This window comes from Barbatula barbatula (genome assembly GCF_947034865.1).
Source record: "Barbatula barbatula genome assembly, chromosome: 17".
Lineage (NCBI taxonomy): Eukaryota > Metazoa > Chordata > Actinopteri > Cypriniformes > Nemacheilidae > Barbatula > Barbatula barbatula.
Genome location: NC_136780.1, coordinates 3321680 through 3336969, shown reverse-complemented (window position 1 = coordinate 3336969; position 15290 = coordinate 3321680). Strand labels below are relative to the sequence as shown.

Below are 15290 nucleotides of genomic sequence, written 5' to 3'. Positions count from 1 at the left end.
TCTTCTGCAAAACACAAAAGAAGATATTTAAAAAAAATGGTGGTATCCATTCACTTTTGGTGTGGCCACAAAACCAATGCATGTCTATGGGTACCGCTGTTGTTTGGATACCCAAATGTTTCAAAATATCTTCTTTTGTGTTCTGTGGAATAAATAAAGTCGAACAGGTTTAAACTGACAAGAGGGTAAATAAATGATGACAAAATTAAAAATCAAGAAGAAAAATCTTGATTATAAGGCAAGCCACATGAAGCCTGGTGTCTTCCACCAAATATAAATCAACCTTGACTCCCTTTGTGCCTCCCTGTCTGTTATTTTCACCTCTGTCTCTTCCTCTCTTTCTAAACCAGGATGCCACTCCTCTGGGCTCCACTTTGGCTGCGAGGTGTGTTCCCCAGTGATAAAGTAAGAGGTGTACGCAAATGCATAGATTACCAGCCCTTAACCAATCATCTGGGACAGGCCCGCTCTGCATTAACAGCAATGACCTTTCTGCCAGCGGTGACAGTCATCTGTCAACACTGTCTAACTCCTGGCATTTTCAGGGCTCAAAGATGAGAAATAATTAGGCCCGACAGACCTTTAGGGTTAAATCAGGGACAGGAGTCAACACCAGCTACATCATTTCAGAGCTCTGTCACGGGGGTCAGAGATCAAAACCAGCCAATGATAAGATCGTGGCTGTGATACCACTGGCAAGGTGGCAGGATCACCAACAAGAGACAGGTTATCAGAGAGACACCCCTTCGAGAAGAATGATACATTGAAATCATAATGAAGCCTCACCTCCTCCACACTGGTATTTATCATCACCCTTTAGATATAAGAGGCATAGAGGTGAACATGCATGTAATTATTTCATGGACAGAACAGTCACAGTCATTTGCTCCGGAGGTGAAACTGTACTTGGACTGAGGCTTTCTTTCCAACATTGAGATAGCATCAGACAGTGGCCAGAAATAGCTCAGATGTTGGTATTATTTGGTCTCTATCCTGTAAATAAGGAACATAAATGCATATTGTCTCACCTAGCTCTGAACACGAGCCAAGACTATTTCCCTGTCATCTGTCCGTGCAAATATGCATGTTGATGGGACACAAGCTGTTTGGTGATAAGGGTGGCAGCTTGCAATAACTTTTTTACCTCGAGCTGTTAAACTTAGGTCAAAGTCTGCCGAAAACACAAGGAGGCGTGTTTAACATGGCTACATCTCAAGGTTTATAATAATCAAACATATGGCGCAAGAAGAATCTAATAAACCTTTAATATTTGATCTTTATGAAACGAAAATAAATAACATTAAAATTCTGTTTAAATCCATTGCAAAATCAGCCCAGGGCAAGTTTTTCTTATCTGGACAATAAAAGTGTGTATAATCTTATTGAGGTAAAGCAGTGCACACCTGTTTTTTATATACCCTACAGCCAAACACTTCTGCAACTCCTACCTCACCTCCCAACACCCCCCCCCCCCCCCACCTCACCTCATGCTGAAACCCATTACAGAAATACAATTTCTAATGCCTTCACACAGGCCCGCGATCGACTGCAAACAAATTTATATTCAGCCCGTAAACAGAGAGCAGCAGAGATTTATTTATTGAGCGGAGAGGAGAGAAACAAGCTAGCGCGTGAACCCTGGGTAACCCCACAGCTGACATAAAGATGGATAAGTGTACCATGCAAATGTACAGAGGGAAGGGATATATTGCACTCCGTCATTCAGTGCATTGCTGCCTGTAGAATTCCATTTATTCTTCCAGCTGGGACCAGATCTCTAGGGTTGGGAGTGCACAGTTATACATTGATGATTATTTGAGATTGTTTTTTAATCACTGCAGAGCCCTAGTAAAACTCTTTAGAGGTCATATACGTGAAAATTCCTCCTCCTCCTGTACTGGGCAGTAGTTTTTACAGGTGGCTGTGTGTTTAAATGTAGACAACAAATGACTGTTGAAAAATATCACATTAGGTTGATAGACTCAATTCTCATTTATACTGAAATATTGCCAGTTCGTTTCATTACAAACTCCTAAATAAGTATTTCTTTAATGACCATGTTTTTAAATTAGACTAAATGTGACAAGTTACACCAGGGCTGTGGGTTCGAATCCAGGGTAATACAAACAGGCTACTGATAAAAATGGTAATGATGTTTTTCATTTGCAATGTATTGAAAAAGCCATCCACACAAAGTGCATGCGGAGGGACACGCCTTCATGACACGTGCGGAAACAAAACCGGAAATAACAGAAGATGTGAATGGGCATGCTGCCCAACGCTTATATAGCCTAAAGTTGTTTCTCTAAACTCAAGCTCGCCATATTGCCCAAGGTTTTTTATAAAAAAGTAAAACAGAGATGAGGTGTGTTAAAGTTGAACTTTTAACTTAATATGCACGACACACAAAAAGTAGCGAGAACAGCTCATTGATCAATGTCAGGGATTGCATACTTAAATAGAAAAACAATTAAAAAGAAACTAATATTCCCAGTGTCACTTTGGATTAAAGTATGTGTCAGATAAATACTATAATATGATACATATGGTTTAAAGATGATTACGATGACAGACAGTGGTCTATGTTGATTTTCTTTTTTTAATCTGAACCAATGCTATTAATCTATTGACCCAATAATATTTTTATTAAGCCACTGAAAGTGCTTTAAAGCCCTTTACAGACAAGTGTAATTTTGGATATAGTAAATAGCCTTTCTATTTATATAAAGGAAATGTTAACAGTAAGGATAAAAAAGGCCTATACATCAAATTAAGCTGCATGCAGGGCTTTTCACAAACACCAGGTAAAAAACTACAGTGAAAATGTACAGTTGCAACATTTTGGGGCTTTTTTTAATATTTCTGATATATACATATATATGGAAACATTATCTTGCAAAACGTTTTTAAAGAACATGTTTATTCCTCTTTAAATTGCATTAAATGATAGAAACCTGCATGGATATTATGAAACAGTTATATCTAACGAATTAACTCTCTCATCACTTCGTTTTTTTTAAATAAAGAATTCAAAATATCTTGCAAACCTTTTTTATTATATGACGCGTTTCATTATGGCAGATGAGGCAGCTGCTGATTATCATTTGACCGCCGAATGACCCTGCTACGACAGCTGTTTAGAGCAGATAATCACTCAGAGGTCTCCCCATACAATGACCTTATGATTCCCTTTTGACATCGTTTCTACTTGTTGGGTTAGATTCCGTAAGACCTAGAATTCAAAACATAGCTTAGCCTACATTTTGTCCCAAGTAGTCTATGAGGTCATAATTGCGTCAAGAATGCTTGTTTCTCAGATAACGCGATGACCATTAAAATGAGACGAAGATGGTGAGTTTATTGATTTTAAACTAGCCAAAGAAGTCGTGCATGTGTTAACGTGTTTTAGCTATATATGGATAAACTGTTAAGAGAGCTGAAACGTATTTTGTGTCATTTAAAAGTTTGAAGAAATCCGTAACCTAACATCCGCTGAATGTCAATTCTTAGTATAAATCAAAAGGGTCGTGGTTTTCCCATTAAAGACGACACATGTTTAAGAAATTGTTTTTATATGATCATTATTATTTATTCGGAGTCAACTAAGGCTACTACTGACTAATAATATCTCTCCATCGATTTTTTTGCGCGTACTAATTTGAAACTCGGATATGGGCCTTCTGTAAACCAGCAAACAAGCACAATTTAAACACAAAAATCGACCCAGTCTGTTTCGAGCAAAAAAATCTTTAGGTTTTTAAATTAATTATAAATGAAAACTAAAGCACACAACTAAAATAGGATTTAGAAAATATGACTATGGAAGAGTTTATTGATACCCTCCTAATTGCCCTTAACATTTAGGCAATTATATTTTTGCTAAAGCATCAGCATAAAAATCATGTTGGAAAAGTCACATTTATAAAAGTATGAACTAATATGGCTTTATTAAGTAGGGTACTTATGTTGACCTCCCCCCTTCACACACATGCGCGCACCGGCGCGCACACAAACACACACACACACCACGGGATCTTATTAGCAGGTCAAGTAATAAGTAGTTTAAACTTGCTTGCTTTGGTAAATTAACGCTCACTCAGATGAGGGAGATGTCCGGCTATTGGCCAAGAGTTAGAGGGCACGTCATCCCCATCCATCACCGATCCAATGTTTCTACGAGGCATGTCGCTGTCTAGATCGGTGCCTCTGTCCTTATGTGCTCGATGAGTGCTGTCTGAGTGACCGTCTGTGGATGGAGTTTCTGTCGCTTGCAGTTTTGGACGACAGTTTGGAATATATAAGATGCAGTCATGAATTCTTATCAAGGGTTCATGGGCGGCGGGGACACAACTTCACTTTTCATTAAAGGCTATCGTGCTACGGGAGTTATGCGCCTGCATCAGGACCACGGAGCTAATACTGACGTTCGAGATGGCAACACCAGCGCGGATTTTCTTCAGTATCATTTTACGCATCTCAGTGCCACGGCCACAGCCGCGTGTTCAAAGCCCTGTGAAGACCCCGGTCATACAAACTCGACCAGACTCCCCTTCCCCCATTATCAGGATTTCTATAGACCAGTGCACCCTATTCGACCCCAAGCCCCCTCCTTCCAAAGCTGCGAACAGGGTCTTTCCAGAACGGGCTGCTCGCCTTCCTCAGACACATTGAGAACTTTCTCCGGTGCGCACTGTGGCCCAGTCAACACACACCTCGATGGCCCAAGACACCATCAAGCAGTAGAGGACAACACTAGATACGAGACCCTAAACACGTTAAATGAGACATGCCAAAGCGGAAAGACATTCGATTGGATGAGAGTCAGGAGGAATCAGCCACGTGCAGGTAAGTTTAAGAGTTTAACTTTTAATCTCTGTATAGCGCACCCCTACAGTAGGGCGATGCATTGGCCCGGCATACTCACTCCATTACTTTGTGAACTAGCAACATATGTGTTTCTTCATTCTAGTGACATGGTTTGATAGTAGTTTTGTCATTTATTGTGCTTGTATAAACTGTGGGTTTTATTATTTTGGCGTATAGAGGGGACGGAAGATTTTCAGGTAGGAAACTTGGAGGTGGAGTTTTGATGGGCCAGTCGGGACATAGCCTAGCAACTTTAAATAGCTTCATGTGAAGCGTTGTTTAGATCTATTTTGAGTGTTAAAATAGTCATCAGAAGTAAGCCAAATGTGCATCTAAAATAAGCAATCTCCCATTGGGGACATCAGACCCCAACAAATTCAAACAAAACCTAAAAATGCAAAAAGATTTTGGTGAGGTCAGCATGTTGTCATTTTAAATAGCTCTTTAAAATAACATAAATGTATGGTAGGTCCCCAATTAGCTTATTAAACATATTCTGAATTAAAACTGAAGAACGTTTGAAAAATGCTAATTTCAAACTGTAACATATTAAAAAAAATAAGTATGCATAAGTTTACTGTAACGCTCATGATGAAACTTGTCCCATCCTCCACCGATGTGGCATGTGTCAAGAAACAGGGAGTTTTGTTTCACAAATCAGTCTGCTATCAACAATCCTGAGAAATGTTTAAAGCTGGAAGAGGATGAAATATATTTCTCTGTTCTAGTGTTTAAATAGGTCAGCAAAAACATGCCAGGCTCAATTCCTACATTTTATAAATAGCAAATTCCATTCTATTCTGTGTGTGCATCCTCCTAAAATCTTCTTACTGACAAGCAACAGCCCTGGCCATATTTAAAGGAGTCCAGCACCCCCTAGCTCCCTATTCAGAGCCAAATAAACTTCAGAGGAACCATTTCCCCGACAGAGCCTTAAATCTTAATACAGACCAATGTTTACAAGGCACAATTAATTTTCTATATTGAATACTGGAAAATGTCTGTCAGAAACTTAGCATAATCCTTAACCAGAGTAATGATCGGATAGGTCTGTATTTAATGCGGTTCAAATGTGAGTTACTTGACGTTTGCTCATAAAATGTCACACTCTGTGACATTTGACCGTATTATGTCAAAGTATTTCATGTTTGTTGTGAGTGTTAAATTGTGAATCACTTGTCCCCTCAATAAATCACAATACTTACATTAGGTTTGATGGCAAACCCAAGAAGAGACCTAGATTATTTTTCATTTCCTAAAAATCAGCAATAGAGCCATATGGTTTCGACTGTCAAGGAGAAGAATGTCTTCTTGGGCCACACTGATGATGTAAAATAACTCACAGGCAAATATGTTAGCGAAAAGGTCATTTCAGGCTATATTGCCCAGTGTCTGAACAACAGCTGTGGTCAGGAATTAGAGGGTTGCCTTTTCAAAACTCAAAAGATTGAAGGGGGAAAGGCCGGTGCCCAGTTGGAACAAACTCACAAAGTTAAGAAAACCCTTATTTATTAAAGTAAATCCAAATGCTTGGTACCAGCTACAGGAGTGCACAATTGGTTCACTGTTTTTGGAGCTTGTGCAATTTATCTTTCTGGTAATCTTTCTGGCAATCAGACGGACAGATGAAAGACGCTTTGTGTTTGTTATCACGTAAAAGACAGAATTCAAACAAGCTGACAGGACAACGTTCTTTCTGTTTCTTTAAACTTGCACTTGGTGAAACACTTCTTAGCCATCCATGAGAGGTCAACATATGCTTACGCTCACATCATCACATCAGTCCAGTGGTTACGGTAACACGAATATCGTCCTGCACGGTTACCTATATCCATCATGACCTAATGCAAAAAAGAAAGAAAAAAGTTCAGACAGTGCAAACGCTGACTTTTTTCTTAGGAGAAAAACATTGCTTATGTAGTTCATTGTTAACCAGTCAGCTCAATATAAGATGGACGAGCGATTGCTTGCATTGTGAGGTTTTTTTGTTTTTATTGGACGACATCAAAATGTTTCCTATTCTCAACGTGAATAAAGGCTCGCACAGTGTCTAACTGTATTCCCTAGTACAGTGCACATAGTCCCTGTGCGTCATTCTTCAATTATACCCTGACAGCACCTGAATTACTATGGGCTGGATGCCCAGATGACCAAGGCAATCTGTATCGATCCCACCTCCCCACACCCCCTCTCTTTTAGGCTTAGAGGGCCACGTATCCCTCGAGCTTGCTGGCCATTTCCAAGTTTGCAATTCATTCCTCAAATATTTAGTTTGATTCCTTTATGCCTCGTGGCGACTGCCAATTCTATTATCCAGACGCTCATTCATCAGTGTTTTCATACGCATTTTTTATTTCCTAAGGAAATAATTTAATTACTTCTTATTTGACTGCAAATTCACTGATTGTGTGAATGTCCCCGGTGAATATCAGAGACTACCTTTTTTATATTTGTTTATTTACCAATAAAGTTTAGATGAGAGTTTGATTGTACAGTGAAAGGAAGATATAGATTAGCGCTCTCAAAGTCAACGATCAGTTATTTGGGCTCTAACCCTAAAAATCGACTATCTCTGGGGAGGTTGATTAGATTTAGTGACCGATAAAAATGTGTTTATTTATATTTTTCATAACCAAAACACCCTCGACAATTACTTTGCCTTGCATTTGTTCATTACGTTAGTCCTTGACTGCCATGACATGACCACACACACAGTCACACACATGTTGTGCAGATGGCATAAAGGTTAGAAAGACACTCGCAACTGTAACAGTATGTGAAAAGCTCAATGTGCCTGTAGAACTCCGGGGGAATTTCCTGTCTGACCCATGTGTGTGTGTGTTGTAAAATAAAAAGTTCTACTTCCTGTGTGCTGCAGCAAGCAAACAACACAAGCAAACAACAAAACAGCTGTTGGTTGACTAGCTCAGTAAAACTGCAGGTTTAAACCCTATTCTAAAATTAACAACGTAGTAAAACATATAAAACCTAAAACGCGAATGGCCTTTAATGAATTCGGGTTTAAAATTAGTGCTGTTTATAGCAGGTTTAAGCTTGGGCTAAGCAGTATTCGCAGCCCAGCAGCATCCCTGGCATGTTTTTATGGCAAGGTTACAAAAAACAGACAGTCTATCTGTATCAGTTGCTCACACAGGCAGGATTCTAGCACTCAGGTCAAAGTTACATAATTGCAAATTCCTAAAATTATGAAAGCTGCCTTCACCAGACAGCATGGTCAGCTAGGTTTTTTTTTATATTTTAATGAATAAAAATTAAATACAATTATTTTAAACATGAAAAAAACTGTACCAATTCTTACAAAATCGTGTGCTTTGTAAATGGCACCAAAACAGCTAATATTTTAGGGTAAGCTAGAACTGCATTCTAATAATAAAGGCAACATGTCAGATCACACAGTTTCAAATGGATGCTTTTTCATTTAAAATAGTTGGAAAAAATAGTCTATGGTGTTTATGCATCTTTGTTTAATAACTTCGTTAACTAAAGCTTTAACTGCATGGATTGTTAAGTAATTGCATATTTGAAACACTCATATTTTATATCCAAAACGAAAAATAAAAAAAAACCTTTTCAGCTATACATTGACATGTAGAATTTGTTTTGATGCTTGAGCGACCTAATTTATTAAAATGCATTATTAATAATAGGCTAATTATTATAATACATTTCTGATAATAAATAAAAACAGATGCATATTCCGAAACTGATAACCTAGGTGATTGTTTGACGTGTTTCCAAAGAAAATGACAAAAATCTCTGCCTTACTTTGCTTCGATCTGATAACGAGTTTATGTATTTATAAATTAGAAAAATACATTTAAAAGTGAAATGTCAAGAAGAATGTTAAACTTAAGCAGCATTTACTTTTGGTTAAATCATCTATTTATCTTTTTACAGTCATGGCAAATTTGGTGAGATGCTCGGACCCGGAGCCGAAGACGGACCACGCACGAGATCCCGACGAGAACTGCGCCAGCGGACAGACTGTCAGCGGACTCACGCGAACCAATTTTACCACCAAACAACTCACAGAACTAGAGAAAGAATTTCATTTCAACAAATATCTGACTCGTGCCAGACGTGTGGAAATAGCCAACACTCTCTATCTAAACGAAACTCAAGTAAAGATCTGGTTTCAAAACAGACGCATGAAACAGAAGAAACTGCTACGTGAGGGCCTAGTTCCAGGATTTATGGTGATTTCTGGTTGTGATGAGGATTCCCCATCAAACTTAATGAACACTTGTTTCTCCTGTGAGGAAAGAAAACCTGGACACTGACCAGCACTGAAGCGAGTACACATTTTCATAAGAGTTTCGGTTCGATTTCAAATCTAAAAACGATCACAGATATTACATTTACATTTATTCATTTAGCAGATGCTTTTATCCAAAGCGATTTACAAAGAGTTCAGGGAGCAATAAGCGATATGCTGGAGCAACAGTACAATAGGTGCTAATACAAAGTTACTAGTTTCAAACCAAAAAGCCACTACCTGTTGAGAGAAAGTGATAGGGTTAGTATACTTAATATTTTTTTTCAATTGTCTTTCAAGTATTTCACAGAATAATTTTATATATAGAATAATATTATTTCACTCCGCAAATTAAAGATGCCCCAAAATTATTAAGTATTAAGTTCGCTCACCTGTTGAGGCTAATTTACTAAAATGGTTTCATCGAAATGCACTTTCACTTTTTCAGGACTTAAAACTATAAATAATTGTTTGATTGCCAAAAACATCACGTTGAACCTGCTTCAGTTAATAAAGATAAAAAAAGTTAATAGGTCTCATTTGAATATTATCCCAAAGTCAAAACCAAGAGAATTACGATCAGTGTTGTATCTTGCCATCGTCTATTTTTAACTATTTTCAAATTTGGTAACCAGAAAATAAGTACTCGATTTCCAAGAAACTGAATTGCTGAATGCATCCTTATTCTCAAAACGATAAAATACGATCTGAAAATTGCGGCAGATTAAGACACATTTTGTTAGCTAATATTTTCAAAAGGATTGGCAAACAAATAATATTATATCTACACACGTCTAGAAACACACACTCAACAGGTTATCTTTCTGTTTTCTGTATTGCAGACATACTGTGTCTGTCACATCCGTGCTGCTTGTGCTTTTATCTGCAAATAAAGAGCGCCGCAAGATGATCGGTGGAACTCGTCATTCTAAATAATGGCTAAAAGCTGTCAGCGTACAAAGTGCCTTCACTTAGCCGTGTATTTTCACCAATTTATTGTTGGAAGAGGTTAAATCGAGTGCCACGGGTTGAACCTCCGCTGATACCAACTTCTCATTTTGATGGCATCAAAGCACTGAAGTACATGAACAGTGTTGGCGGAGGAATGCAGTGGAAACGTTTTACGTTATTATTTCTTGGACGAAATTCTATACAAGAATTGTATACGCATTCAATGTGTGTCTACTTGAGATTACATCTTTCATTTATACTCCATCATAAAAATCTACGCAAAATGTCGAGTAACAAATCCCTCACCTCTTCCTCAATCGCACTGTTCATTTGCACTTTCTAATCACAAATGTAGCCCTCTGTCACGGTGCGATTCGATGGCAATGGGCAGACATAATTGCTGGATTTATCTTGAATGAGTAAATAGATTATCGCCATCTCAAACCGATCGATTTATTGATAGGGGGATTTACGTAGATTTACGTTTAATTGATTTGACTTGATGAGATGAATGATTGCAGCGTTTGAATGGCATCTTTTTGTTCTTGTTCTTTAGATTAAATGTTAGATTCTTCCAATATAAACCTGCATGACGAGATTATCCCAAATTAAAAGTGCATGCAAATAAAATAGAAAGTTGATTTGCAGTTTGGATTCAGTTTTGTCAAAAGCTATATTTCAAATAGGCTAATATAATATAACTAAATAAATGACATTTTCATTTTAAAATAGCAGTAATGTTATATTTAAATATCCTTCCAGATTTAAACAGAGATGCCGCTAATAATCAAATAACAAATGATCAACAATTCATTTAAAGAACTTAATAAATTCAAATATGCATACACGTTCCCACAAAGTGCTTGTAGTAAATATCTCTCACTGTGATTGAGGCCCACTGAAACCATATCGTATTAGGAAAGCTATGTAGAAAGCACGCCTCGCATGCCTAAACCTGGTAATATATGCAGTTACTCCAGAGTTCACCTCTCACCCCTTGACCTCTGTTTTGCCTCGAGACAGCAGTGACCCGGTCAGTGGCTCTCAGAGAAGAGGCTGCATTATTAATCTGCGCTGTCCTTGCTTGTGTCCTCACACTTGTTTTAATTTTAAAGCGTGTGGTCCAATAAATGTGAGCTCATTTAATTAATTTCTGGTATGCAAACACGATATAAAGAGATAAAGTGAACGATAATAACAACATCATAAAATACGTCTTTATTTTTATTAGTTTAAAACTCGTTTTTAAGCAGCAGACATTTTTCATAGTTTTGTCCCGACCTGCTAAGCAAGACACTATTTAACAGACATTTGTTCCTCGTTATTTTTAATTTATTTACTTATTGTAAATCTCAAAATCTAAACCTGGAATTCAAACAAAAAAGTATTAAAAAAAATTATTGCCAAAAATAAATGCATCACTTTCCAAGATGTTTTTACACTATGATAACTATGCAATTTTCTTTCTGCCTCAGTCTCAAACTTAACATTTCAAGTTTGGCATATGACAACCACAAACTGTTTTATAATAATGTCGATTCCTTCTCGACACGTTAGCGTTTGACGCGTGCCGTTTGACAGCGTTCATGAAGGAAGTTTTTCTCCACTATAGCTCATTAGATTTCACCTACACACGTTGATGTGCATTTTAGCTCAGTTACATCCGCACGCAGGGGCTTAATGCCCACGTTATGGCATGTGGGTGCAGGAATAGATAATGTGATAGGATCAAGTATAATCCTCACTGCGCTGTTACATTTTACTCAGTAATTCAGAACAAACGATATTACCTCGCTTAGCAACGCTTTTAGGATGATGAACGAAGCCATGAATTGTTTTCGGTATCAGAGGCCTATAAACCAGTTGCGTGTGACTGAGCAGCAATATGATTTCAGATGCAAATACATCGGACTTCGTGACCTCCAGGAGTGCCTGCAGAAAGAAAAAAATTGCTTTATTGTGAAAAAGTATTTGTATTATTAAGTCTTAAATCATATTACAAGTTTGATTTAGCTCATCACTTATAAAATTAACTATATTTTTACTATTCTTTAAAAATTGTTAAAAAATGATAACCACAAATATTGTAGAACCATGTTTTTATAAAAGCATGGTTTTACCAATGGTCATTAATAGGACAAAAACAAGTCCTAGGTGAATTTGTATAAGGGATGGGTGGGTGATGCTATAGTTACCCCAAAAGTGCAACAATGTTGTTTTTATTTATTTTTTGACATATTCCTGTACAACCGTCTAGTATTTTATTTTCTTCATTAGTTATTTAGACATTTTTACAATATTTCATTAGTCGATTCTATTTATGTTTGTTATGAAAATCCCATTCTAAAAATATACTTTTTGTATATAAAAAATCATTTTTTTGCACTATATTCCCTGTAAGGTTTTTGGAACTCTGGTTAGATATAACTATCAGATTTATACAATCATCCCAAATAATTTAAATTACAGCCATCCAAATTTTGTCATAAATTATATCAGATTTTTTGTGCATGACAAAATACTTCAAATGTAGAAATGTTCACTTATATTGTGAACCGTAAATGTAACTTTCTTTGTACTTTAAAAGTATTAAGTCTCCCCATTGAAAATCCATTGCATGTTTCACCTATGACTGTTTCTTATGGGTGGTCCCTAAAATGGCTGGTTACTATTGCACACTAACAAAAGAAAAAACACAACATACAACACCCCTTTTCATCCCAGTACCACACACACAGACTCTATAAAAAAGCGTCATTGTATCGTTTCTTTTGCACTCGACTCAGCTGTTAAAACGAAGACCTGACATCCATTTGTTTGCATGTCAACTGCACACGTAAAGGGAGGCGGATAAAGGCAAGGTCTTCGGGCACCTTGCATGCATTACGCACAGGGCGGGTGCACAGGGGCTATTCTCTAGCCCTCGTTTCTCCTAGCATTTAAGACTCCTGAGAACAGATGTTGGGGGACAGCTTACAGCCTCAGCGAAATTTCTGTGTACAAAGCAAACAGCAGCACTCAGCACTTCTGGCTGGTTAAGAAATCGTGCACTCCGTGAAGGGGGAGGGGAGCCCGGGTCTAGGAATCAGAATGAGGCAGAGAAACAGCACGCTTACCAAGGTGAAATTGTGTCAAGGTTACTTTCATGTCTTTTTACATTCAGATCGGCAAAGCCCAGAGGTGCTTGACTTTAGCATCTGTGCAATTCGTTGAATGTGTGGCCCCAACTCACTTTACTGTAGGGGCTATTCCTCGGGTAAGCGTCGCCGGCGTGAATAAAGGAGGCCTTTATGTGTGGTTATTGGGAAGCATTTCTGACCTCTATGGTGTAGTGAGATGGACTCTCAGGGTTCGGATTGCCCTTTGAAAAGTTGCAGATGAGCATTACGGGACCTAAAATCAAGACAACGAGAGCGTGCCGAATTTGCTGATGCAGATATTTGGGCATCCTGAGGCTACAAAAACATAACAAAAGCAATGAACACGCAACACTTATTGGACAAAGGAAGGAAGTGGCATATGAAATGCAATCTTTATAAAGAGCAATGTAGAAAAAAAATAATAGTTATATCTCAAAGCAAGATATAAGGTGCAATTTACATTTTATTCAGATGCATCGTTCACCAAAACAAACCTTATCTGTCATACCTTATAAAACAAAACCACAAAATGAATATGCAAACGAAAGCATATTTGACCTTTCATGTTCATATTTTCTGTTAAACAAAAAAGGAATAAATGAGCCCCGCTATGCTAAGCCAACCCCCCCACCACACACGCACACACTTCCCTGCTGCCTTTGGTGAGGTTGCCATAGTGACAGCTTCACAGACACACAAGGAGGAGAAAGAGGAGGTGGAGGGGAGATGAGCACAAGGGGAGAGGAAGACGCTCACTGTCTCTCTGTCTTTTAGATAAGCTTTTGCGTCTCCCTCTACATGTCGAACCCACGAAGACCCGCATCGAGTCACCATGTTTTCCCCGTCGCCTCACACAGAAAGCTGACGGATGCAACTGTGGTATTATCAGAGCCATGCACCTGAGGTTCATTAATGATGTTAATTTGGTAAATTAATTGAGCACTGTATCCGGCGGACTTTATAATGATAACACACTGATATATATATTTTAACGCTGTCATAAATCTACCACGGAAAGCAAAAAATAAGAAGAAATAAGGTTCAGAGACCCGCTCGTGACCTACAAATGCATCTGTAGGAAGAGCTGTACTGCATAATAATGATGTGCGTTTCTATTGGTCAGCCGGTGCATAGGGGAAAACCCCCGGTGCTCAATCAACCCACTGTTTTATTTTTCATCTCAACCGTCTTCCATCTTCCCTCCTCTCTCCTATTCATCCATCGCTCCGCCATTCCTCTCATCTCCTTGCCATTTATCTTACCCTCCCTCTCTCTGTCTCCCTCACCGTCCGATATCGAGGCATGATCCCCAGCCTTTCAAAGGTCAAGTGATACAAGGTCACCGGCGGGTCAGCCCAGCTGACTGGCTGACCTCCGCAAGGACTTCTGCCAGCAGCCAATCACGCGCCGGCACCTCCCTCAGCAGCCTGCCTCCATCCCTGGCGGGCCCTTGGCGGCACGTCACGTGATCGTTAACGGACTGAGGCATCATGATGGAAATGATTAATGATGCTTTTAGTACCTGTTTAGAATGAAGCTGTCCACACTGCACTGTAATTACCCGCTCCCAGGCGGCAGCTGCCTAACATAATTGCTTTTTGTTTGTTGACCTGGTTTACCGGAGAGAAAGATGGCTTTAGGTAGGTGAAGTGTGAGTGTCTGGGCATGTTGGCATTTTATAGGAGACGGGTAAAGAAAGGTAATCGTGCGCCCGATCGTATCCAATGTCGGATTTGGCATCATCCTTAAAGAGGCCCAACCGAGCCATCTGATTGTTTTGGGAAGAGAGGAATTTTGTTTTATCTTTCAAAGTGCATTTGACCATTTCTCATTTTTATGTGGAGCCCTGGCAACTAAGAGTTAAACATGAGACGTGTAAATCTGCAATAAACTTTCTGAATCAACAGCTGTGATTGTAATAAGTAATTCGAAATAAACTAAAGCACTGGTAAATGAAGCGCCTCTTCCTCTCATTTCTGCCCATTCATCTTTAAAGCAACCCATATTTCAGCAGAAAGCACTTAAACTGTTATATAGCTATAAACAGTACTTGCATT

General features: G+C 38.6%; 1 protein-coding gene across 1 annotated transcript; it reads left to right on the top strand.

Moving 5' to 3' along the window:
• Positions 1-4310: 4310 nt before the first annotated feature.
• Positions 4311-9167, top strand: hoxc1a (homeobox C1a; the record flags this gene model as incomplete). Its single annotated transcript, XM_079478258.1, has 2 exons — positions 4311-4845; positions 8785-9167. 2 exons carry the CDS (start codon positions 4311-4313, stop codon positions 9165-9167), a joined length of 918 nt encoding a protein of 305 aa, XP_079334384.1.
• Between the last annotated feature and the right edge of the window lie 6123 nt (positions 9168-15290).